At 43.7% G+C, this 27,852-nt stretch overlaps 1 protein-coding gene and 1 long non-coding RNA gene across 2 annotated transcripts in view; one reads left to right on the top strand and one right to left on the bottom strand.

Annotated features, from left to right (window-relative positions):
* LOC145441597 (uncharacterized) overlaps nucleotides 1-27,852 on the bottom strand; it is a 209,639-nt gene that overhangs the window by 38,611 nt on the left and 143,176 nt on the right. The gene's annotated exons all lie outside the window — the stretch shown is intronic.
* Nucleotides 361-26,704, top strand: LOC145441563 (uncharacterized). The gene is made up of 23 exons (XM_080319461.1): nucleotides 361-708; nucleotides 3,396-3,796; nucleotides 4,171-4,267; nucleotides 4,585-4,698; nucleotides 4,767-4,881; nucleotides 5,774-5,969; nucleotides 6,027-6,261; nucleotides 6,743-6,877; nucleotides 6,950-7,094; nucleotides 8,403-8,557; nucleotides 8,616-8,770; nucleotides 8,830-9,028; nucleotides 9,093-9,170; nucleotides 9,563-9,766; nucleotides 9,825-9,944; nucleotides 10,596-10,702; nucleotides 10,896-11,076; nucleotides 11,136-11,270; nucleotides 12,276-15,575; nucleotides 17,710-17,853; nucleotides 18,197-18,352; nucleotides 21,794-23,389; nucleotides 26,140-26,704. Exons 1-23 carry the CDS (start codon nucleotides 517-519, stop codon nucleotides 26,341-26,343), a joined length of 8,364 nt encoding a protein of 2,787 aa, XP_080175587.1. The 5' UTR covers nucleotides 361-516; the 3' UTR covers nucleotides 26,344-26,704.

The following is a 27,852-nucleotide window of genomic DNA, read 5'->3' as shown; positions in this document are numbered from 1 at the left end:
TGTCAAGATTATTCTGTCTTAAAATTAAGACTGTTCAAACTTTTTAAGACCATATTGAATTGTCAAGATTATTCGGTCTTGAAATTGCGACTGATTCAGCGTTATAAGACCATATTAAATTGTCCAGATTATTTGGTCTTGAAATTAGGACTGATCAAACTTTTTAAGACCATATTGAATTGAATTGTCAAGATTATTCGGTCTTAAAACTGAGACCAAAAAACACTTCTTAAAAGACACATTGCGGTTTTGGGGACAGTTTGGATGCATCAGTTTTTCTGGTCTTGTTTTTTCAGAAGAATTTTGCTAATCAAGAAACAAATTAGGCTGACATATTGTATTGTATTCCTGTATTGGTGATTTTGCTTCAATACAAAATCCATTGATACATTGCAGATTACTGTTTATTAACTAGTTGACTTAATAATGTAGGCCCTACTATTTACAATAAGACTATGGAGTGTTGTGAGAATTATATCTCGGCCAAATAATTCTCGAAAAAAGTCACCTAGTGTTATGGCTGAAGGTACGCATGGTTCAAGCCAAAAAGGGGAAAATGGAACGTCACAAGATATACCCCAGTCTACATACAAATTTTTATTGGAGCAAATGGAAAGTCTACGTCAAGAGAACTGCTCCCTGAAAGCTGGTTTGAAGAATAACACGTCACATATTACAAAATTGGAAAGTGAAGCTTCCAGAATGCGGGTAAATGATTGTCAGCAACTATTGATAGTATCAAAACCTACAGGGCTGGTTCGATTATGTTCACAATGAGAACAGTTTTGTTCAAAATAAGAACAGTCTCATGTTCACAATAAGAACAGTCATGTTCACAATAAGAACAGTCGTTATATTCACAATAACGTCAGTCGCAGCACCACATATCACTCAGAGACGATGTCCGAGTGTCAACGCAGTCCGAACACACCCCAGACATGATGTCCTAACACGCCCCAAACACGACTCCCGATTAGAAAATACAGCTCAGACACGATGTCCGAGTGGAAACATAGTCTGAACTCACCCCAGACATGATGTCCGAACACCCCCAGACACGATGTCCGAGTGTCAACGCAGTCCGAACACACCCCAGACATGATGTCCGAACACGCCCCAAACACGATTTCCGATTCGAAACACACCCCAGACATGATGTCTGAGTGCTATTGTCAACGCAGTCCGGAGACACCCAAAACATGATTTTCTGAACACTCCCCAGACATGATGTATAAACACAGCCCGGGCATGATGTCTGGGGTGTCTCCAGACTGATTGCGTTGCCAATCGGAAATCGTGTTTGGGGAGTGTTCGGACATCATGTCTGGAGTGTGTTCAGACTGCTTTGGCACTCGGACATCGTGTATCTGGGATATGTTGAGACTGCTCTTATTGTGAACAAAACTGTTCTTATTGTGAACATAATCGAATCAACCCTCCTCATCAAAACTGTTTTGCGATAATTCAAATTCTATGTCGTGACCTCGATCTTGAAACCAATGCTTCTGATGGTGTTGCGGTTGCAAGCTCTCTAAAAGATTGACCCCCATCCAGTCTAGTATAAGAGTAGGCGTATTTCGTTATCCAAATCGGACTCAAGGCCGGATGTTGAATTTGAGTTGTTGTAATGTTTGCTTGTATATAGGCCTATGTATCTAACATCTTTTCTTTTTCATCTATACCGTACTTGAAAATGTTTCTGGAAGGAGATTGGGCCTACTTCAGGAATATTTTAAAGAATTTTCATTTTTCTATTCAGTTCAAGTACCTAGCCTACTATAATACTGGTAGTCTCCATTGCTCACCAATCTTTGTCAATTTTGATGCCATATTGAAGTTGTCCTGCCTCATTCTTCGTCAAAATAGCCTTAACCAAATAGTGACGAGTTCATTTTACCAAGCCAGAGAGAGCCAGTATAGGCTATTGAGATTTTATTCAATTTCTCTCCATTAAACTTGACTATGTCAAACTCCTTTCAAAATCTATGCTATCTTATATTTTTTGAAATAATATAACCATTCTATGCAGTAAAAAGTCGGTTCTCTGCATGCATGATGTTAGTTTGAATGTGATTGTATCATAGGTATTTGCAAAATGTTCAATTGTTAGGTCGTTATTTTACCCTATCTGTTATTTAAAATCTATTCACAGATTTTGTCATCTGGACGAATAAAAATTTGTTGAAAAAAAATGGGAGACTATTTGAAAGTAGATGGCCTACTGCTGCAAATAATTAGACCTACTTCGCGTAGAGGTGGAAGTTAAGTCGGGCATTGAAGCTCGGGGATGATTTAAAACAAAAAAATTGTCATCAATATGGGTCAAATGACCACTTGACCAATCAACGATATAAAATTGTGTTAGAAAATCATTTTGACTCTATTGTTGTAAAATAAACTCACATTCTGAGCATGTGTGAGTAGCCTACCACTGGCATAGGCTATAAAATTCATTACGTATGATTTGCCAAGATTTGCCGATAGCCTACCTTCCCAGGCTATTGTTTGATTGATCCCGATTCAGAAGATCTAGTCTCTTTTAGCATCTGTCAGTCTTCTGTATTGTTTGTCTTTACTTGCAGTGATATTGATTCTTTGATGGGAATCAATGATATGCAGACCGTCTCCCTTTTTTGCAGTCACATAAATTATGCATTACTCTGCTATTCAAAAAGGTCTGTATTACAGACAAGCTGTAGTATGCGATGGACGGAATTGCATCGCATCGCAGTGAGTGTTTTTCAAATCTGGTAGGCCTACTAGAGCTCAGATATCAGGTTTTAGTGGTGACATGTTGTGGTGAAGCTCTGAAGCGCAATTTGGTACATCGAGGAATGTTCTGTATTAATGTCACTGTTGAAAGTTTTCAAGATTGGTAAAACAAAAAAACCTGCTATCATACAGTATTTATTAATTCAATTGAATTTATGAAAAAAAGCATTATATTTTGACCAATTTCATTGCGTTGGAATAAATGCGTTGTTAGCGCACTTGTGTGATGTAATTATCTTACCTATGCTGCAAATATAAGCTGGATGCTAAGCATAGAACTTGAACCAGGTCAAAATTGGGAGTTTAACATTTTGCAATTTCTGTACCGTAGCCTACTGACCCTGCCAGAATGATATGGGAGGGTCTGGATCTACACCAAGACTTGAGTAGTTTGTGATGCCATGTTTAGTACTTCCAGTCCCACAGCATCGATTAAGTCTCATACACACTGTCCCCAGCAAAAGTTCAAACGAATAGTTACACCTGAACACGATAGCAGTAAAAATTGCTGTAGACAAGCCATATCAAAAGCACCATGCGTTTTTGTTGTTGAATCCGTCTCTTTCTGGTGTTTTTTTTTACAATGCACCAATTTTCATATTCATTTTCAATCTACTCTCCAGGATATGGTGTTATTTCTTGGCACACCTGGACGGTCTAGCACTTCAGTGGAGTCTGACTATATATCAGGAACACAGTCGCAGCCGTACTTGCCTGCCAATTACCAGTCTGATCACTCAGGAGCTTTTATGATGCAAGACATGTCCAGTCACAGTCTTCAGGATCACAACTTTCCTGTTGTTCAACGCGGCATAAAGTTCTCCAATAATTTCAACAATCCTGTCGACAGAAGACGAAGACCTGAATATCTCCAGGGTCTGCCGTCTACCAGCCACCATTCACAGCAGTACGATGTAATGTATCCACAACCGCAAGCTCTTTATCCTCAAGAGTTAGAGTCGCCGTCTCCTAACTCGTATCAAGATGTTGTACAAAGATTACTGGTGTCCATGAAAAACGAAAGGTTAGTTATTGTGCTAATTTACGAAATATGTTGACACCAGTGTTGAGATGACTCGAGTCATGACTTTGCGTTTCAGAAATGTGGATTGACTCGTGACTCGGAGCAAAATTTACGAGTTAATTTCAAGTCATCAAGCAGGCTAATCGGTGTAGGCCTACTATAAAAAACAGTGTGGCTATGGTGAAATGTTTTGTACTAATCTGAAATGGAATGTAAATAGGGATTATTGATTTTACATACTCTTGGTGAAAATGCTTATTTTTGTAAAGAAGAATCACTGCCAAGTTCTATGTTTCTTTTCTGATTTGTTTGTTATTCTTTGGGTGGTTGCTTTCACACAAGCCCTTATTCACTTCACTGCTCTTCTTGTGTAGGGCGAGCACCATGAAGAGTTTGAATCTTGAAGAACAAAAGAAAGATTTCTATCTCATGAGGCTGGAGGATCTTACATCAAGGCTCGACTCTGATAAGGTTTGTTATTTTGTGTGAATGTCGCTGTAAATGTTGAGATTAGATGTTGGCATGATAAATTCCTTGAAAGGCAAGCTGGCTAGAACCAGTTCTATTGCGAAACGATTGTCTATTGAATATGATTCAAAATGTAATATCTGGAAGAGTCGAGCATTGTCAATGTCTGTCTATTGCTGAAACTTATTTACTCTCAAGTTTTTTTCGACGGAGTCTGATTATCAGTAAGCGTATCCAAGGTGATAAAACTGATATTTAATTTGAAAATGGTGTCATGCAAAATCTCTGCCTGACAAGTTACGATTCCATTTGTTTTTCAGAGCTCCCAAACCAATGAAATCACCAACCATCAACTTGAACATGACATCGCCCTGTTGCACAAGACCATGGAGTTGAGCCTAGGTTCAAACGCAGCCATGCAGGAACGACTTGACGTGAGGACATTCAAATTGTATTGGCACTTATGGGCCAGTTTAATGTTATCTCTGTGGTTCATTCGCAGGCTCGACTAAAACACATTCAATTTTTGGACATGGAGATCGCCAATTTAGAACGGTACCGCAGGGAAAGTGCATTATCAACTGTCGACCGTAGTTTGCAGCCCGCTGCAAACCATGGTTAGTATTTTTATGCGCGCACAGGTGAAGTGACTGTAACGCTACTGATCCTCGGCTAATGGCTATGTATATGTAGGCTACAAACATGTAGGTAGGCCTACCTACGGCCACGGGTATTAATATTTCATTACTTATTTACCGTAAGATTCAAATCGAGGCTTGTATCGGTGCGATATAGATTAAAATGAATGTAAAGCGGGAGCAATCTGGTCTATCTCGAACTAAAACCAAAATTTCAAACCTGTAACTCACAAAATTCTCCAAATTTTGTCCTAGTAGTAGGCATCTCCCGGGTAAGAGAAACGCTTCACCACCTACTCAATTTGACTCTGCATTGTTTGCCGATTAATGATAGTATTTCAGAAGGGTCACTAAGTTGTAATTGAGGAAGTTTGTCTACTGTGTTGTAGTACTCAAATAGACTTAAACTACTTGCAATACTTTCTCAGATGGATATGCTTTTAGACAACTTCCAACAATTTTGTTTGGTGGAAATAGTTTTGGACAAGGTTTTCATCACTTTTACAAGTGAAATTATCATAACTAAACCAAATAGCTCCTCTGAACTCGAAATTTTATCAAAAAGTGCACCTATTCTTCCCAATGTCATTAGTCATATTGTGTTAGCTGCGATGAGGCATCTTCTAATTCAAAAGTAGACAAGACACCTCCGATTGATGGCTACAAATATGATGCGCTTCGACCAAATCTAGTTTTTGAATCTACCCACTTGAGTACTATTGAAACCTCTCACTTTTTACTTCTTGTCTTGAGTAGAAATTCACATTATTCCGTAGAAATTCACGCTACTTCTACTTGAGTAGCAATGCTGAATACTGTGACCACTCCTGTATTACGGTACCGCACATTGACACACTCTCATTAATTTCAGTGTACTCAGGCGATATGTTGTGCACGAGATACAACAGTTTTATGCTGAACGGAATAATCGTATCGGAGGCTTCCACGCAAACACAAAAACTTGCTGTGCCCGCTAGCGATTTCAAGACGTTTGAAGGAAACTACTGTCTTTGCGAGGTTGCCAACAGGGATTCAGTATCGCCACTAGGCTTGGTCAAAGTCACAAGGTACCGTATAAGGCTGAACGTCCTCTCCCCCAACGAATGCATACGGTGTTTTCATAGAACCGTGCAGACTCTTCTCACCGTGACGCCAAGTTCTGGATCGAGCAAACCGAGGCAGAGGCAAGTCGAGAGCGTGGAATCTTTGTCAAATCGTGGCACGCCCTATGCGTGGACGGAGGCGAGACCTCGCGATAGCGTGGACAGTTTTCTATCGGACTTTGATGACACCGCGAGCATGCACAGCTTTACGACTTCGCTGCCGAGAAGTACGCAGACGCCACACGTCGCTAATAAGGTTAGACTCCCTGGGCTGTGACAATTGCTGGATGAAATAGAGTACCTAGGTGAATTCATTCAGAGCACCCTTTATTACGACTCAATATCAGTACTAATAATGACTTGGAAAGTTGAATTACGCATCTTTTTCCTGTCGCAAGCAAAATGATGCCAACCGCACGTCATGCAGTATAATTTCGGATCTCTGGAATATGACTATTTCGTGGATCAAAGTGACCATCGTGATTGTCGATCGCTGCTTGATAGACATGCGATTCTGTGAATGCTTGATTGTTCGTAGCCGTGTGGAAACTGTTTTTGTTGCTGATACACGCCTCACCGAGATTACGAGGCTTCAACGGTGGCAATAAAGTATTGAAATCATATCATTCTTGGTATGAAAGCGTATATTTTCTTTGCTCGAAAAAATTTCACTGCTGGAATCATTACAATTGATACTTGACTTGAGCACTTGCTGTGACCCGTCTCTAACTTTTAAGAAGGAAGATCTGTTCGCGCCTTTGTTTGCCCAATCCGATAAGGAAGAGCTGGTGCGTCGGTTCGTCAAAATGGGCGAGACCATCGACGGGTGTCAGTCCATGAAGCAACTGGGGTGCACGTCTTTCATCTTGCAGGTGTGTCTGGGATTTTGTGTTTTCGTACCGGTTTCAATTGCATGAATGGGTTTTCGTTACTTGCCGTTTCAGATCATGCACGACGGCTCGCTTCTAAACGCCTTCCCAGACAGGGGGCAGGTTTCGAGCCCCGGACAAGGTAAAGTGTCCCCGCCGGGATTGTTGGAATCGGTTAGGAACGTCCGGCTGACCATGTCGAAAGTTCTCTGGAATATTGGTAAATTTTATATCCGGTTATGACTGGGGCAGTTTTGTATTTAACAAAAAACGTAAGATGTTGATCTAAAAAGTGAAAGTTTTGACATTTGCTGACGTCAAAAAACTTAATTTTGACAAAATTTAGCCCTCATGTGTGTAAATTAGACGTTTTCGCACATCATGTTAAAATTGTAGCCTACTAATTATCTTCCTTTTTGGTTGTAACTGTCCTTACGAAGTAGTTATGCCTGAAGACAACTTTTTGACCTAAAACCGACAAATCTTTACATGAAAAAAATTCATTTTAACGAAATCTGTACCTACGAAAGATACTTTCCTACATTCTCAAGTAGAAAGTGTCTGCACTTATCAAGTAGCTGGCCAAAAATGCAGAAAGAACGTTCAACAGCAGCAGTTGTTGGCTAGCAACACTGAAGTTGTGTGTACACTGCTGGTGACACACCGTGTTGCTTCATTCTGACAATGATGTCTACATCACAATTTTTCATCGTGCGCTTCTTGATATAAGAACCATTGTTCACGCAGTCTTGCTTCGGTTGGGATATTGCGGTACGTTGAGCATAACCATGTCAACCTATTTGTTTCATTTGACCGTTTATGATTCACAAGGAGCAGTCAATGGGCCGTCTACAACGGCAGGCCTATCAAGTAGGCTACAAGATGTCAAATGACAAATGATAAGTTCACCGACAGTGCAAACATCTACGATACAAACGAAATGCAGGTTGCAAAAACAATTTGACTTGGTGAACAATTTTGACAATTTTTTTATCTGATTTTGACAATTTTTTCAACTAACGCTACAATTTTCACAAAATTTTGAATTTATTGCAATGTAAAAAAAATCGTCCTAGTCATGTCTATAATCAGGATTAGGTAACATTGATTGTTGTTGTGCTTTTGTATTTGTGCTTGTACGGTACATAGTGTAAATCGCGCAATTCAGGCGTGTGGTTTATGTAGCTATCGTAACTTGGGTGGATAAATGATGCAGGCCTATTGTTTCTATGCAGACGTAGCCTAGTCATAAATCCAGCTCAAATTCTCTCATCATTTTGTTTGTGTCAATTATGTTGGATTGAATCAGTGAGATCTAGATAATCCTCCGTAGGCCTATACTCTATCAACTTTTGAAGATGCTAAATCTAGTCAGACAATCAATTAATCCCCACGTGCTAATTAGCACCACACTTCGAAGACACTTATAGAAAGCCAAAGCTATTCTTAATATAATTGAGCTGATAATCGCATCCGAAACATAATTACCGGATTAACTTATCTTGAGGCCAGCCTTTCTTTCGCGCAGTTAAAGTCACTTCCGATACGAAATCCGAACAAGAAGTGCAGCTGTTTCACACTTTGGAACATCTGAGAAGATACTGCGAGGACCTGTTTGAGTTTGTGGCTAATGGCGTCGATTTCCAAGATAAGAACGCCGACATTTCGAGATCTGTTTCGAAGGTCAGTAAATCGCACGACACTGAACCTGTTCGTTTCGTCGCATACGTATATTTTTCAGAAATTAAACTCAGCCGACAATCCGTTAGACTTGAGCGCTCCCGGTGAGGTTTCGAAGGGCTATGACTTCCGTCGCGGTCTGTCAGTTTTGTTTGATCCACCGATTCCAAGTGTGACATTTGTGATGAAACTGTCTTATGACGAACACATAAAAAGGTTTTTCGTTGCACTGGCGTCTGTGTGTAATATATCCTAACAATTGGGCCTTCTTGTAGAGTCATCAACGAGTACGGAGGACTGTATGCGATTGCGGAGTTATTCGTCCTGCATTACCGTTGCATAGTGCTCAGTGAGGCGATAGGCCCCAAACTGGGTGCGGACTCATTGAACGCAGATGACAGAACCTTGCAACTTTTAAGGAGATTTGTCGGATTTGCTTTGATCAATTTGACTTACGGCGACGTCCGCAATAAGGTGCCGGTGTTTATTGTGAATTTTACGCTTAACTGGTTTTTGATGCGATCCTACGAAATTTCAGACAATGCTGATTCAAATGCCGGGATTCATTGACACGATCGTAGCGCAAATGGCGCTAGACTCGGAGGAGATGCAACAGGTTTGATGTGACATGCGTAGGAAATATGTTGATGGTGTCTCATTTTACAGCACCTGTCTATTTCCCCCGTAAGATCTTGGTTAGATTAATCCCCTAGGACTAGCCGTTTCTGTGACAAGACGTGTAACCTGTGGGAATTGATTGGTCAGTATGATAGCTGGCAGACCTTAATGAACTCGCCATTAAGGCTTCGACCTTTTTAATCTATTGGGACTTGGCTGTGTGCTCTTCCAATTGAACGCAATAACGCCTCTTTTAGTGACTGTACTTTTACACCTCTTATATGGAGAACATTGCATTGGTGAAATACGGGGCTACGCCAAATATATATTTTTGGCGAACGCTACGCTTACCTAAGTCTTGCTCCTTCAAATTACCCGGTTGTGACGCAGGTGATGGCGCTGTTCGTCAGAAATCTGATCTGGCATACAGACGAGCAATGCCGCGAGATTTTAAAGAAGAAAAACGTCGCCGCTATCTTCACGATGTGCGCGCTGAAAGCCAAAAGGGAAGACACGTTGAAAAGCTTGCTGAGCGCGCTGTGGAACCTGTCCGGCCACTCGTCCGAAAACAGACACAGCATATGCTCCGTGAAGGTGGAATCCGGTTGAAATTGCTATCATGGTGTACTGGAATGTATCTTTCTTTACGCAGGGTGCCTTGTCTTTTCTTGCAACCACACTGACGTCGAGGGTGCGAGAGATCGTCGAAAGCGGTGGTGGGATCCTATGTAATATATCAAACGTCGTAGCTACCAATGAAGACTATAGACTGGTGTGTATTTTTACAGCGCTTGGTTTTCATTATCTGCGCCGATATAATGTGTGTTGGGATTTCTAGCTCTCGACCGAAATGGGGGAATACTTTATCAATGTTATTGGTTACTCTTACAAAAACTTCAAAATTGCGCGATTATGATTGCTGCAAAATCTGGGAGTAGTTGATTACGTTGAGATTACATGGAAAGGTTATCATGATTATTCTTGATTGCATTTATTTTGACACCTTGAACACAAATTTGAAGACAATATAGCGGTTGCGACAAGTCTGCTTAATGCGAGAACCAATTTTTGAAATTGTGTTGCGTGTATGTGAGCATGGTACACTACAGTGTTGCTTGATGCTCAGATTTCGATTTAGATGTATGAAGTAATTGACCGCTATTAGGATTACTTCATATCTTTTGACTGTTATCAAATATGATGATGATTACTGTAACCGTTGTTATCGATTTCGATTGGAAATAACAATTATGCTATGTCTGCTCTCATAGGAGTTGCAGAAAACATTTTTTATTGGTAATAAAACTATTTCCCATTCCACAAGTAGCTAAGCTCTAGTAGGAATGTCCTCTTGGTTGGGTTTCGCATGCTACTTTTCCATCAGAAACATCCGTTTCAACCTCCACCAACGTCGTTCGATTAGATTCTTAGGGAAAGAAACTGCCTCCAAATACTGCTGCAGCAACTCAAGTCTGGGAGCCTGACCATTGTCAGTAACGCCTGCGGTACTCTCTGGAATTTATCAGCCAGGTAAGTTAGGCCAACATCGTAAGTCTATTTAGAATGTCAGCAGTTCGTGAACTTTAATCTTATGGTGGAAATCTTGCCTAGGTGTCTTTGCCTATCGATCACATAGTGTTAAAACACTTCTAATCTATACTTGTTTGCCATTATTATTGACAGTCAAAAGTATAAAGGATAAAGTTGATGATTCCATTCTCAGAAATGCTCAGGACCAAAAGCTTTTGCGGGATCTTGGCGCCGTCCCCATGCTGAAAAACCTCACCCATTCAAAACACACGGTCATAGCACAAGGCAGTAACGCCGCGTTGAGAAATCTGCTGGGACGCCGCTCGTCAAGTGTCAACGTCGAAAACGAGAAAGTTGATCCCGCCAAATCAAAAGTTTGTGTTCAATATTTCGTGTCCGACGTGCGCAGGGCTTTCTATCTCTGCCTTTTCAGGTACATCTGCAGAGAAACTCAAACTTCCATGATGATGCAACCGAAAGGGTCGTGTCACCACGACAACATACAAATGCACACCAGCGAATTTTATCCCCGCAAGCAATGGCAGCGACTCAAATTCATAATTTGCAGGTGAGTAAGGCGGGGACTGAGAACCACTGCAGGTTTGTAACCAAGTCGCAAGGTTCCGAGTCGCCAGTCAATTTGACTTCTGTAGCTTTTACTCGAGTCAAATCCAGAACTTTTCAATTCACCACCGACTACAAGTCGGGGAGGAACACTGCGACTGGTCTAAGTCCGTAACACAGTGTGAAGACTCAAGTCCGAGTTCAGTTCATAGTGTTTGCTATTCAGTATCGAGTTCAAATCACTTCTGTGTGACTCTTTGGCCTCGTAATCAAAATATATTCATAGTTCTCCTTCTAAATCTGCTCATTCAAATAATTATTTAGGTATCGGCCATGATATAGGAGACTTGAATAAGTGATGTAGAATGTGTCGAGTCACGGGCAATGGTTCGAATACAAGTCGAGTAAATACACAAATTGACTCGAATCATGTTGAATCGTTATCCAATTATAAGAAAATAATTTGAGTCGAGTAGAGTTGTCGAAAAATCACGGTTAGAATCGAGTCATTATAACCCTCATAACGAGAGGTCCTTGTTTTCAACGCGAACACATGGAGTCCACTTGCAAAGAACGAAGCTTCGTATTCAAACTGTTATTGTGTAGAGATTCATTCGCAATTTGTTTCTATAAGCTGAAGACGTGGAGAGGGAGATAATATACATTTGAAGCTAATGAAATCATGATTTGATGATAAACGCACGCACTTTAAAAACATAATCGAAGTTTTATAAGCTACTCAACCTCAATAACCCATTCGCAAAACTGTTTTTCGTGTGCGTGCCCGCGGGCCGTCTTTTGCCACCACTGGGTTTGAGAGTGTTTATCTGTCAAAATGTTTTGTTATGTAATGTAATACAGAATCAGCGTTCATTATTTTACAGACGCGATCCGTATATATATAGCAAACTGAAAATAATCAGCGGCTTTCGCTGCGACCTAAATTTGGGTCGCAACCCATTATTTGCTAGCTGCTGATCTGACATAAAAAATCCCTCTGTGTTTACAGGACAAAAATGCTTCTGCCTCGCCGGACTCGGAAGGCAGAGGATTCCAAGGCGCGGGCCTCCCCGAATTTGGCGACAACACACGAAAGACCAATCTGCAAGCCAACAAGTTCACGCCACTCAGAATGGGACGCTCCGCCCCGGACACCTACCCCAGCAATCCCGGGCTGCGGGCAGGGTTCTCGCCGATACCCAACCGGTCGGTTCGCGATTTCAAGACCACCGAAGAGAGCCCCGCCGCGAACGGACAGTTGTCGTTGCGGGACTGCCTCAAAATGATCGGCGAACGCAAGTCGCTGCAGTCGCCGATGAAAAGTGTGGGCGCCAACCACGCTGTCCCGGTCGGGCAAAGCCCGTTGGCTATGAGAAATCCAGACTCTAGCTCTCACTTATCAGGAAATAAGGAGCGTGCCGATGCCGCCTCAAATGCGTACAAGGGTGTCCCGGATGTGCGAACCCTTCTGGCTGGCAATGCGGGTAAGATTCCGAACGCGCTAGCCCGGAAACGTCCCGAGGACCTGCTGAAGAGCCTGTGCCACGTGGACGACTACTACGGCAATGACGATGGCCCGGTGAATTACAGCCTGCAGTTTCGAGACGAACACATGACGCCAGGGATTCGCAGCCCGCGCACGGAGGAGATATATGAGACTGCCATGTCCGAGTGTTCGGACCGGACCGGAAGGTCAATACCGCCTTCTGCACGGGTACAAGATCCAGGAACGTCAGATTTGGGTGCGAATGGTGTCGAAAACGGTCGGGATCGGAATTTTCTCCGTACTGGTCCGGTGGTTTACGGCGGGGATCGCAAAATCGACCGGACTGCCGTCCTGCTGGAAGACGACGAAAAGCCCACCGATTTTGGCGCCATTTTCGCGGAAGAACAGCTTTTCGAAAGCGTCGATCAGAAGTCCGTAATGAAGCCGTATGCCCCCGGCGAAAACTTTGGTCACGACACGAATGACATGTCTCGCGACACGGCTCCAGAAGCTTACGACATACGGCTGGAAAACGGAGAGAATACTTTAGATGTGGCCGAAGCCCGGGAGAAAGATGATAAGTTTGACGCCGGTGCTTTAACGCCGGGGCACTCGTACCATTTCCGATCAGGCCGTGGTAGCGGTATCATGACGCCTCGGACCCCGATGGAGTACGAGACGCCAATGATGTTCAGCAGGAGCAGTTCCTTAGACGACGTTAGCTCGGGCGAGTCTATACACAGCTCCGTGACGAGCGGACCCACATCTAGGATGATGAGTGGGGCAGTATCCCCGAGCCATCTGCCAGACAGTCCCAGCCAGTCCATGCCGATTAGCCCACGACGCAGCCCCCCGCCAAGAGTGGCAGATGATCATCCTGCAGATGCTGATCGCCGGGGCGCTAAGCCTGATTTAGACGAGGGATCGTTTAAAGGTGGGGGGAAATCTGGGACCACGCAGGATAGCGGTGCAAAAATTCCACCTCCAGACGTAAAACCGCCTGGATACGCGGCTTCAGACCAAATGAACGTGTACAAATGTGAAGACGCAATGTCGGAAATGACTAAGTTTAGTGCTCTCACTGTCGATGACGATGTTAAAATTGAACCGATTGATGGGGAAGTCGTCGAATCGATGTCTCCGGACGAAAAATTCAGCCAAAATGACGGATTTTCGCGACAGTCCGCAGAGAAAAATGATGGGGATCACACGAAGGGGCCGGAATCAATCCAGAATCAAAAGCAAAAGCATGCGCCAATCATCGGGTATCTGACATCTTTACCGAGCTGCGACGAAATCAAGAATTATGTGCACGAGGGGGTTTCGTCGCCGATGGCTACGCTGAGCGAGATCACTTGTCTCAAAGACGACAACGCCGGCTTTAAAAAGTCCACAGGCAGCGCGTTTTCGGTGCCCATCTCCGCGTCGCACGTCAAAACGGAAAAAGCCCACTCGGTAATTTCGAATGGAAGCCGTTCGTCAGCTACGGGGGCTTCAGCACCCCCTGATTCGACCACAGGTAAGACGGAACAAACAGGCAGTGTCACAGACCAGGGAGATGAACGGTTGGACGTGGCGAAAACTGCGGATGCCCCAGACGAAAGCGACTCGGACGGCAGCCTGACCAGCAGCTCGGACGACGACGACGACTTGCTGCAAGAAGTCATCAACCAGGCCATTTTGAAGACGGCCACCCGTGCCCCGCCAAAACACACCGGGTCTTCTAAACATTCGGGCAAGAGCGGAAAGTCTAGGTCAAGGGACAAGTCTGAAAAGTCCGGCGCGAGGCAGCCCGCGGCGCCGGTGAGTGAGCCGCCCGCAAAAAAGACCCCGGTCCGGGCTGAGATAAGCCCTGCGCTAGACAAAGAAAAGCCAAACGTGAAGCAGCGGATCGAGTCGGCCAACGTGAAACTGAACGGGAAGACAATCGTGGAATATATGGATGAGCTCATAAAGTCAGATGACCCAGACGATGGTGAATCGGCACAATCTAATGCCGCTAAATCTCGCCGAGTCATCGACGATGCCGAGACTCTGAGTGCGAGTTACAGCGTGAAACGTCGCATGAAAGAGAACAAAAGAGCCGAAAAGATTTCCGAAGATAACTTTGCCGCGACGCCTTCCTCTGACCCGCCGCGAATTCCTGCCAAGCACCCGGCCGCCAGCCAGGCGGTTCAGTCGAGATTGAGAGTGCAGTCGTATCTGAAGGAGGGCGTGACTTCCTACGCCACAGAAGGCACCCCGGCAGAAATGTCCCGATGTACGTCGCTGAGCAACATCACCATCGAGTCCGACAACGTGGACGTGGCCGAGATTTTGCCGGCCCAGTTGAAGGAGTCGGATTCCGGTCCTGAAAAAAGAGATCAGCCGCAGAAAAGTGGACCGGACGAACCCGGCGGCATCAAGGAAGAAAGTGACGTCTTGGAAGGCCTCGGAAGGGCAGAAAAGATGGGTGTCGCCAATGGCCCTGGGTACACAACCTCGATGCCGCAAGTAGACGAAATTCGGAAGTATGTTACCGAAGGCTCGGTATGTGCCGGGACTGAATTCAGCGCGTTGACCGTCGACAGCGAGACGAAGATTGTGCCATCGGTACCTACCGCAGGCCCGAGTGTGATGCAAAAGATCGGCCCTGCCCCAGTTGTGAAACCGCTGTTGGCGGGGCAAAACGGTCAGGTGTCTGCCTGTGCTATGTCGCGTGCGGATGACTCGAACCGGGATCGAAGGGAGGATTGGCCTGACAATGACTGTATTCATCCGTCCTGTCATTATAATAACGAAAATGACAATCAGGGCATGAAAGAGGAGCGACATAATTACAGGGTGAGTCTGACGCAGCCTCTAAGTGTATTATGGGCTGCAGTGGTTTCTTCATTTTGTCAATGACAAGTCGGCGGCATTTGAACCCGGGCTGTGGTGTCGATTGAATTTATCACCGACCCCAACTCTGAACCAGTGGTTACACTTTTTAGTGTTTGGGGTAACTTTGGACACGGATAATTAAAAAAAAGACGGTACTTATTCATGACCATGAAGATTTTGGATTAGGTAATTCTAATCTTTGGTCCGTAACCCTGGATAAACACGAAACTCCCCCCCCCCCCCCCAGCAATATAACTTTTCCAAGATATAAAGCTAAATTGTGAAAAATTGTCCAAGTCTATCCTGGTTTACGGTAGGCTGAACCACGAATATACGACATATATATTTGTTTCTATTGGCTTACTATGCACCGTTGCTATTAAGATGCATTAAGCGTAAATTAATCATTTTTTAATAACATATATTCTTGCTTAAATTACTATCATCTTTATTCCTCTCGGTGGAGCTGATGTGGGTGGGTGGGTTTAGGGCACATAATTATACATCTTAGTGGAGTCATGTTCATGCGTAACCACGTTTCCATGCATGTCTCTTATTGGCTGCAATAGTCAACATAGCGCAATTGGACATTTATAAACCACCCGTAGGAGATTGAGTGAAGCGCGAAGAAAATAGATTCGCAAAAACTTCAGCAAATATCACATTCATAGTAAACAATCGCTCTGGTTCAGTTACAACCCATATTTAGACCCTTTGCGACCCATACTACCAGAATCCCTGCTTTAAACGAACTGTCTCTTTTTTTCTACACAAAATTCAAGACTCCCACTCCGACATTCCTATAAATTTACGTTCATTACAATTTGTTATTACAAGTTAGGGATGGTGTGAACGTGAGGTTCACGTTCGCGTTCTGTGTGTGAACCTCGGAAATTTTGAGGTTCGCGTTCACAACAGAACCTTGGTAGGTTCTGCACTGTGAAACGTTTTCATATATTGCAATTTTCACTTCATTCGAACATCTTTGGTTCAAATTTATTGCATTTAAACTAGGGGCCACTCTGTGCATGGCGCAGGCAGCATAAAAAATCAATGCTAAACGAGCATGCCCCTTGACAATCTCAAAAATTTTACTTGCATTGTTACAAAATTTTGCTCGAAATATCCAGTTTTTGTTTGTGAATATTTTGTGACTCTTTGATCTGAGCTTGACCCGCAAGCACATAACATCAAGAGCGAAATACACTGCATGTAGTCTGCGAATGATGCTTATTCAACCAATCAATGAGCTTTATATCGTTTTCTGATGCAAAATCTAGCAGGCGTACGGGGTCAATCTACACTACATATGTTTACGGTATCATAAAAACCAAATCCGTGCGATTGGGGTGTTGGCTACTGTTGTATAACTTGTTAATGGGGTAATATTGGTAGCAAGTATAGAAACCTGTTTTACACTCTGCTCAATATCCATGTAGCAATACTCCGAATACATTGTTCGGTGGGGTTGAGACCGTTAAGGCGTAAGCTTATAGTCCCCTAAGATATTGATTTAATAGGAATATTTTATCATTTGATTGCCTCAGTTGAAACATTTGGCGACGTTTAAAACGTCAATATGTACTTCAGCACTGTGCCATTATGTGGGCCGAGTCGTCGCTAGGTATCGTGTAATGTACAATACATTAATATAGGCAATCACTTAATTGAAATAAAGGGTTGGAATTAGAAATATGACGTCACGTGACGTCATGAGGTTCACGTTCGCGTTCACACAGAACCTTTCAAAAAGGTTCGCGTTCACACGAACCTGAACCTTTCAGAGGTTCACACCATCCCTATTACAAGTGAATCAACCAAAATGTGGGGCTCGCAGAAAGAAATTGAGTTTGTGAAGTTCAGCCTTCGTGAAAAACTTTTGTAACCTAAACAGCACTTTCAGTAACATTCGAGAGCATTATGTTCGATCATAAAGTAGTTGGAGTTGGAGCATTTCAACAAATTCCGACTCCAGCCAGTAGGCCCTGATTCCGGTGGAATATTCCGACCCGTTTTTGTCGGCGGGCTTGTTCTTTTTTGCATTTCTTGCTTTTTCGCAGCGTTTCATGTTTGAGATTCTATTCTTATTCTTCAGATTGAAGACACACCTCTCTACCTCAGCGGGGGCTCATCGCTGAGCTCGTTAGAGTTTGGGTCAGACGACGACAACGATCTTTTGAAGGAGTGCATCTCGTCGGCCCTGCCTCCCGAGAAGAAATCCGCCGTGCAGCCGCCCACGGTACGATCAGTCGATCAGCTTTTCTGTCCATCATTACCGAGTTGTTAAATTTTCATAAACTCTTTCCGGTTTCCATGTTTAACTCTTTGGTCCCTAATCCTAACCTGACCTACCCTAACCTAACCCCTAACATGAAGACATTAATATGTTCATTGTTCATACCAAGTGCCGTATATCACAACTCAATGTTATATTCAGTGAAACATTCATTTTCAAATTAATATATATAATATGGATGGATCGCTTTCATCATGATAATAAGTATTACATTTCTAATGCCAATTGACCCAAATTTAACATTGTGCATTCACTGGTTACCATGTGCGCGCTTGTAAATATCCAGATCACAAACGCAATGCCCGCTTGCAATCCAACCACGAACGACTGCACGAGGACATACAGCCACGGTGCCCCGGACGGACGCGTTGACGAGGATTTCACGGCCGGTCCGGCTCAGGGTTACTACACGGGGAACGGGCAATTCGTCAACACGACGCAGGTGAGTTTTATCAACATGACTAGGGCTGGACATAGCGATGCGAGTAGAGTCTTGATACCTGTACCTCTACCTGTACCTAAATTACACGCCCCGTTGTCACTAAGAATAAGATTCTCCACGACAAATACAGTTTCTATACTTTTAGCTCACAGAGTACTTCGAAACGGCTATTGTTTGTATCACAGCATGCAAAACGCTCGACGTAACGCTACAAACGCTTGTGGAAATGTCGATTCTGTGCTTGCAGAATCTGCAAGAAAGGCCAATCGATTAACCCTTTCTAATCGGCCGGCCTACTGACCAAAATTTTACTGCATCCACAAAAAAGACGATAAAATGTCATCCACATGGTATAACTCGACGCCTAATATATTGCCGTAAACCTGAAGTAGCCGCCTAGCGGTCTGAGATACTCTTACGGCTCAGACGCCAGAGGGAATAGCGGTGTGCGAGAAAATGTTCTCGATTTCTTGAAAATAAAATATAATTTTGTTCTTCTATATCTCCTGACGTCATACTTAGGCCGTCTCTTGGTATATGACCACCTGATTGCGTTTCGCATGGATCTCTACGTTCCAACGAGACATTACACGCTACTATAACGCTTCATAGCCCAGTGCTACGATCTTGGAAAGGTAGACATGACAAGTACGGATCACGCGGCCGCCGCCGATGAGTAATCGATTACGTAATCACGTAATCTCGTGGAAGGCAATTCACTTCCAATTCTACATAACATAGTAACTATTTTATATATCTGCATGCTATTGAAGTGGTATCAACCCCAGTGGCTTGTTATATGTAACTTGCAACTGCATAACGGATTCGTAAGTATACACATATTGGCTAATTCGACACTGCCCAGTGCCCATATGCGCTCGAGAAGTCAGTTCATGTGATACATTATTGCTTTATTTCATGTCAATTTGAACTGTATTCTATACGGCTAGTGTTCCATGTATGATCAACAGTCGTCATAGAAGCCAACAGTAACTTCGTGTGCCATCTAAACCGATATATAACTGCCTCTATATGATGTTGTTATTACAGGCTCTGGTACCAAAATAGCCTAACTCTCACGCTGGTTTTGTGTAGTGTTAGGGCTGGTGTCGGCTTTGTTATACAATACTAAACCCCATGATAGGGATATTGATGAATATGCCAGGATAATGGCCAACCATATGTACAATTTGCAATTGCCTGAAGCAATTGTACATCTGTTTGAAGCCGCAAGGAGTCGGATGAACTTACGCAGCCATGATTTTCACGTAATAAGGTATTGCTTTCTTACACGTCGATTTGAAACATCTCTACGTGCTAATCTTCGATATGAGGACTTTCATTCAATAGTATGAACAACAGCAAGTCATAGAAGATAACTGTAATTGGTTATATGACGTCTAGAACGGAAGATACAATGGTTTATATTCCAGGCGTTCATTCACGCGAACATCATTGCAAATTCAATTTTGCGGGAAACGTTTTTGCGTGTTCAATCTACATTTCAAGCAGGATATACATTGATATAATAGGTTGCACATGGTCTTATGTATGCGTATTCATAATAACTATCCATATAAATCGATTGTTACCATTTAGAAAGTAATGCAGGTCGAGCTATCATAGAATAAATAACGACTCCTCCGTGTTAAACAATCGCGGACCAGTATACTGGTCCGCCGGTCGCAAAGGGTTAACCTCTAGGTGGCGGCACCCGCTTTCAAGCCGAATTTTTACTTTGTCCATAGATAACTAATCTACGGATAGATGCGCAACACGTGATTCATGGTCGAGTGATGCGACAGTCGGCAGATTTGTTGTCGCTTCATAGCATGAAACGACAACGTAATTGCTAATCCCATAGATGACGACCCGAGCCTTCAAATTAAATAAAGTTGATCATATTTGAAAGCTACAGTCGCGCTGATTCTGATAATATGAATTAAATTTTCATCAAGGCAATGGAACCACCCCGAAATACCGTTCAAAGTCTGAAAATCGGCATTGTTCCAGACAATCGCAACGACGCAGCACAATGAACATAACAACGGTCCTTGCGTAGTAGCGATTGTTTGGAACAATGCCAATTTTCAGACTTTGAGGGGTATTTCGAGGGGGTTCCATTGCCCTGATCAGATTTTAATGTATATTATCAAAATCAGCGCGACTGTAGCTTTCAAACAATACCAACTTTATTCAATTTGAGCGCTTGGGTCGTCATCTATAGGATTAGCAATTACGTTGCCGTTTCATGCTATGAAGCGACGACAAATCTGCCGATTGTCGCATCACTCGACCGTGAATCACGTGTTGCGCATCTATCCGTAGGTTAGTTATCTATACTTTGTCACTCCATATTTATCGTTGTAGTGAGCGTAGAGGATCCGGATTTGTTACAAATTGTAGATATGTGTAATCTCTTAAGAAAGCAATCACCGTATCTAACCAAAAACTCATTTGAACTTTGTCGGAATTGTATCTAATGTTGGTGACTTGTGGCAAAGTCAGCGTCGAATTGAGTGAAGCTGGTACGTCACAAATGCACAGTAGCTCCGAATATGCCCCAAAGCAGTCACTCAAGTTTTTTACGTATTAACTTGCGATTACAGCTAACCAATTCTTCCACTGATGGCTTGATGGAAAGCTGAGATTCGGCAGTTGCCACAACGACAGTAGCACTAGGTTGCTACAGCGCCTAACGCAGTGGCTCTCAAACTGGGGGGCGTGAAAGCGGTTGCGATCAACTGAAATTTTTTTCGTGCGCGGCGCAATTTACCTCCAATTCATTATTGCTCTGTGTAGTGTGTATAGTCCGAATTTCATATTTTAGAATTCCCTCATCAACAGTTGCAGTTGCAACGGTTGAATTTTATGATATCACGATAAGGGGTGGGGGGGGGGTGGGGGGGTAAGGGGCGCGAAAATATTTGCGTTGCGGTCCAATTACCAAAGTCAGGCGAGATATCCCGACCGACTCAATGGCGTAGTTGGTACGGTCTCTGTCCGTGCTTCCGTTAGATACGTAGAATGACGGGTTCAGACCCCATTAAGCACTCCAACTACGTTCACGTTTTCAAGTTTTTTCGTTTTCTCAGCCGCCACCAAGAGGTCTAGAATGCTCGAAAAACACCTAGCTATCTGTAATGTGATAGAACTGGAAATCACTTTCTATGCATCCCCCTGATGAGCTTCAGCTGAAAATATACGGGTTTATTTTAATGCGAACATATTGTTCAATTGTGTATGTTTTAAATTTTGTACCTCCAAGAATCTTGAAAACGTACATACTTGTATATTCCAAATTATTCATTCTGTTTTGCCGTTGTAACAAATAGGCTACTTTACTCAAGCCAGAATACTTGATCGGGTATCGAAAATCTCGGTTACTCGTCCTAGTCATGTATCCGCTCGATTCAACACATTTTGTTTTGCAACATTTAGGTGCAGCTAACTCGACATTACGCGCAAAGCTATAACACACCACCGCAAGCGCAATATCAACAGGACACGCGCGCACTGTCTGTCAACCCTGTGATCGGACACCAAACTCTGGCCGTGTCGAAAAACGATTGCGCATATCCGACAAGCATTGGATATACTGTAGTTCCAGATTCTCTCTATCCTGTTTCAAGACAACTTCCAGAACGCGGTTTTGATGCCCCGGTCAGCTCGGCGTCATTACGAGAGAGAAATGCCGCTATCGCTGGCCGCGCCGACCCCGATTCAGAGTCCAACGGCCGATCTGGTAATCAGCAACGTGCCCCGGAAAATGCGCGTCACACGGCTTACAGCGACCGTCGCGTTAGACCTGACAGGAAATCAAATCAGCACAAGCGGGGAAACGGCGCTAACGCGTCTCGTGGGCGGGACAGTTCGTCTGGCAGTTCCACGTCGTACCGGAAACAGCAGAGACACCGGCATTTAAGCAGTAATTCCCGTAGTACGGATGTCTGCAATTGCCGCGCCGATCGGTCCGGACCGCCTTCGAGATCGCGCAGGAAAAGCGCGAATTCCGCGTCTAGAAATTCATCACGGCCGTGCGACCGTAATCTACACGCGATGGCGAACAGGTCAAGGAATTCGTCTAGAAATGCGTACCGGCCTGGTATCGTTCAACTTTATCCTCCTCTGAAAGACATGAACAGCGTGATGGAGGGGGTAGCGTCGGTGGCGGCGCGCGGCGACAAGGTGGTCGCAGAAGTGACCCGGCAAAGGTCTGGCGCGAGCGTCAGATCGTCCGGGTCGTCGTTGGCGCGGTCGGCCACTTTTGTCAACGACAGTCCCAGCGAGATTCTGCTCGAGACCATGTCCCGAGCGGAGAGAGAGCAGTACGCGGCAGGAAGTTCGGTTTCGTCCGTGTCCAGGGTGTCGAGCGGCAGGCCTGGGCAGGCGTCTTCGCGGGCCAGCGTCGCAAGTTCGAGGCCGGACTCGAAATCGAAAGACGTTGAAAAAGCGGGCAGGCAGACGAAATCAAAGCCTAAAAAGATGTGGAAAGGCATCAAAAAGCTGCTGTCACCCAGCGACGATAAGGGCGGAAAGTCGAAGGAAGATGACCCGAAAGTCCGGGGCACCCGTAAAAGCCCGGTCAAATCCCAGGATAATATTCACACCATGTCTCCGCAAAAGAACGCCGTGGCGTGGAACCGGCCCGTTGTGTCTGACGCAAACAAGTCCAGTTCGGACCTGTCGCTGGCTAGCAGTGATGGCAGCGATCACGAGTCTGACATAGAGATCCCGGTAAACCAGAAACAAAGCGACATTGCGCCGTACGGACTCTTGCCCAAGTCTCCGGCTGTGCGACGCAGCCGCGCTGTTAATCCGCCCGGTCACACCCAGGCCGTCGTCGAACGGCCGCCGCCAAGCGCAGGACGGTCTGTGTGGAGACGGACGCCGCCGACGGTGTCCGGAAGACCGCCGGTTTTCGACGAGGCTCGTGAGGGGGTGTGCGACGCGTTCGAACAGCTGGACCTGTCCGACGAAGAGTTTGTTGCCGACAGACCGAAGATCGGCGAGAAATTGGCACAGGGGACGTCCGCTGTGAGTCATTATTTATTATAGAATTATTCATCGTAAATATGATTTTTTTTACATCCAAAATTTTCTATTTCTATAACTTTGCTTCTACAGGTTAGGACTGAGCCAAATTTGTTGTGCCGGTTTTTCGGACATCCTAACAATTTCATGAGATATCCAGTAAAATTTGCAAAAATTTCTTTCTTTCATTGTTTTTTCATGATGACTCTAAAATTTCATGCTCTTAAAGCTAGGGCTGGGCAAAATCGAGTACCTTAGTGATTCGATTCTGAACCACCTAATATGCTTCGAGTCGAGTCGAGTATCACTCATTAGGTCATAACAGAATGTAATATGTCAAAGTTCAAATATGTACCTTTTATGCGACCACAAAGAATATAATGCCTTTTATCCATCACATTAAAGATACTTCGGTATTTTTCGACCATACCGATTTCATTGCACTTGGTGACAATGTTGTAGGATGATCATGACTTCGGAAATGTGCTGTTTCCAGTAACTTTCGTAGCTTTGTACTATATGTTTCGTATGCTACGTTACGGCCAGTCTGCCAAACTAGGTTTCATGGGTTCAACAGTGAAAATTAGTATCAAAACTGTAATTCTCGTTAATAAATTAACTTCCAGTGGCGATGAGCGACTCGAATCGTTAAAATTAATACTCGATTCGGATTCGAGTACTCGAATCATTGTGCCCAGCCCTACTTAACCGATTGGCACCGGCTGCAATTTTCGAAAAATTTTGCTTCAATTTTCAAAAACGAAAAACTGTACCCTAATGGGATTGGAACACGGCAGCCAAGGTAGCGTTCGAATCAGAAAGTCAACGCGGGTCCGATCGCTTTCATTTCGAGCCCTGTGTCTGGCCGCTTATATCGAGAGCAAGCCGAGAATTCGTTGATGAGAAACGTATTACATTTACTGCACTCTTTATAAACCTTAACATGGATATCTGGTGACATGGGCTTCTTGTGAATCATATCGGCGAGGAAATCATGATCATGGAGATGGCTCAGTCGATATAATACGCCCTAATATCGCCATTATCCAATAGATACAGTACTGACGGTTTGCACAATAAACACGCACCAGGCCGCAGAGTGAATGAGTCGGCGAGTGAGCGAGTGACGCGCGTGTATTTATTAGGTAGCGTAGCCTTCCAGGGCATTTACAAAGCTTATAGAGCACGTAAATGGGTCACTTTAGTATTGATAAACGGAGATTGTCGAGACCTAACCATAAGGACAAACCACAAACGCATATCTTACTACTACGTAAGGTTTATGACGTTAGTTGGTAGCACTTCATACAAACATGATACACACGTTTGCGCGGAATACACTGCGTGTAGAATTGGTCTTGTTGCCATATATACATCACTATTAGCTGTTAGTCTGATGTAGATATAATCTTATGGGCATGTACTCTCCACAGAAACAATCTAAGAATGTCAACTACCGATAAAATTCAGGATATAACACATTATGTTACGGATATTCGTCCCTGCGTTTGACACTAGTGTGGTAGTCTGCAGGAATTCTCTTCACGATTTTCAGAAGCGGCCTTGGGGTGACATAGGCATAACTAATGTTGTTTATTTTGACCTTGAAGGTGGAGATTCGCTAGTTCTATTGAAAGAGACAATGTGTAAATGTCTTTCATTACTACAACGTAAGATATATATCGTTATACGACAGCTCTTTGTATATCCTGATGCACACTTTTGCGTAGGTATATGCGCTGAGTAATATTGTATTTATTCCGAAATATACTTGACTATTAGCCATTATTTAGAATCGTATAGGCAACAACTATTCACAGACACAATCTATGAAGGTATATCACTATTAGAACTCGATATATATCCCGTTATGTGACCAGTATTCATCCATCTGCTTGAAGCTGGTACGGTAGGCTGCGAGAATTCTCTTCCCGATTTTCAAATGCAACCTTGGGCGATGCAGACATAACTAGTATAGTTGTTTTAGCAAGAAAATCATAAGCTGACAAGCGCTATTCATAGAAACAAACTACAACAACTGGCTATGACGAATACAACCAAATACACGACAGGGTATATGATGGGTATCAGGAACGCGCGTTTCCGCGAAATGATGCGGTCGGCGGATATCTTTGTCACGCGGCCTATCACATAGATTTTGAACACCTTATATGTAACTAATATCAGATATGAAGATATGTGTGAACTTGTATGGACACTAGCTAGACACTAACAACTATGATCTAAGACGGCTAGAACAAAACATACAGTACGTTATGTGAGAGTGGTCAATGACGCGCGTTGCCGAGACAGTGTATTTTGCAACATATTTATCTACGGTATTTGATATCCGATTTCGACGTTTTAGATATAATATATATCAAATAATATGGTATCAATGAACTTGCACAAACAATATCCATTCGCAGAAATGAACAGCAGGGACCTAGCACGATTAGAACGGGATATATAGTGGTTCTATTACAGTACGCTTCCCTCGTACCGGCAATGGGTAAAAATACCCACGCCGGCGCCAAACGGTTAAAGCTACGCTTCTACACACTATAGTTGAGCCAAATTTGATGAGCGGAGTTTTTCAGCCAACCTGACAATTTCATCAACTAGCCTGTAAAATTTGAACGGTAGAAGTTATTTTGAACAACCCTAGCGTTGATTGGAAGTGGTGGGCAATAAGGAACTGCGCGGTGGTCATATTCTAATTTTATGTCTATAATTTTACATTCATCTTTCAGGATTCTGGACCACACGCCTCGGGTCAACTGAAAGCGGGTGCGGCCGGCTCGAGTTTTGCCTCGCCGACGCGGACCTTGTCGCCCAGAGTCCAGCAAGTTCCGCCGTTCAACTACAGGCCACCGCAAAGGCAAATCGTCGGCGAAGAACCCGACAGGCCGAAGAGCACTTCTGACAATATTGATTGCGATCAGGCGGCAGTGTGATTACTGCTGCGCTCACCAAAATTTTGTCTTCCCTTTATTTTCTACATCTCACCTGCTCTCCATCAGAGCGTATCAGCGATACATCAAGGTGCTTTTGCGAGTGTTTGGTTACCTGCTTCCTTTTCAAGTGGTGATTTCTGCAATTGCTTCTTTCTTTGGTTCGTGTTGTCCAACTCTTCTTTGTGTAGTAACGTTAATTTGATGTCTTCACTTGTTGCCATACTCTTTACCTTGAACCACTTGTCTGTATATGTCGAGGGTGCTGCCTTATCGATGCTTTGCACTTCGCCTATGGCATGTGACGGTACTGTTTTGTTGCTTATGGATTTTGTGTTATGGTGCAGTAAAATATCTTGATAGAGTTGGCATGTTTCATTGTTGAGGTGACGATGATGTATGTAGGTCGGTTAGCTTTTGCACACTTCTCGAGTCAACTCTAGTTGTTTTGATTTTGCCCTAGTTGTTTTGATTTTGCCACTGAATCAGTTTTGAGTTATTCTACGCCACGAATCATCTATGGCAGTGGTTCTCAAACATTTTTGGACATGCTTCAATTGATGATCGTGAAAAATTTTGCGCGCCCATTATCGCCATATCATAACATATTGAAAAGAGCCACCAGAATGTTTGCGATCCCCACCCATAGTTTGATGGCATGGAAGGTTTATCATTGTTGAGATATATGTCCAATATAAAGTCTGGACAATACACAGAGCAATAATTACGAGATCGAACAGCGCGAAAAGACCTGATTGAATATTAATTCAAGAATAATCATGCGCAGTGATAGCACGTAGGATATGAATATTTTGGCGATTCTGGTGTCTATAATCCATTCCATTTCTTAACTTGGGTTTGTTTCAAATGTAACTGACCAGAAGCTAAATCCAAAACCAATGGCGCGGGACGCACGCCATTCAAACTTGGCACCTGAACGGGACAAACACAATCTTTTCCGTTAGCAGGTGTTTGTCGAGAGAATTCTACAATTGATCACTTTTCGGCTGCCATAAAATGCGCTTCATGAGATTGGCATATAAAATGAGTCCTGAGTGAGTACACTCGTGGCGGCTACTTTGACGTTCTAAGCCCAAGGTCCGTTATCAGTCACAATCTAGCATCGGCTTATGGATAGTGCGACACTACGGTGACATTAAAAATCGTAATATACTTTAGATTATTGCCGGTATTGGAACTTTCAGCGCAAATTAAACTCTACTAGTTCATTCAGTTTAAACTTTATTTTTATCAGGCGACTTCGACCCACAAGGGGGGGGGGGCGCCGCAAGCACACCTACTGGTTTGAGAACTACTGATCTGTGGCCTGGGTCATGTTTTATAATCATGAAAATGGAATCTGACGTAATAGCACATCTTCCAACGCTAGGTAGTGTTTGAAAGTGAAGTTTGACGAGTAGTTTCCGGTTTTTAGAGTGAATTTGAACTTCGTCTGAAAAAAAGATGAGTCACTTAAATATCTTCAAATTGAGGTGCAAGTCAGGCGCTTGG

The sequence above is a fragment of the Botryllus schlosseri genome, chromosome 6 (assembly GCF_051294905.1).
Source record: "Botryllus schlosseri isolate E-star chromosome 6, Bs_hap1, whole genome shotgun sequence".
Classification (NCBI taxonomy): domain Eukaryota; kingdom Metazoa; phylum Chordata; class Ascidiacea; order Stolidobranchia; family Styelidae; genus Botryllus; species Botryllus schlosseri.
This window is presented reverse-complemented; position numbering and strand designations above follow the sequence as displayed.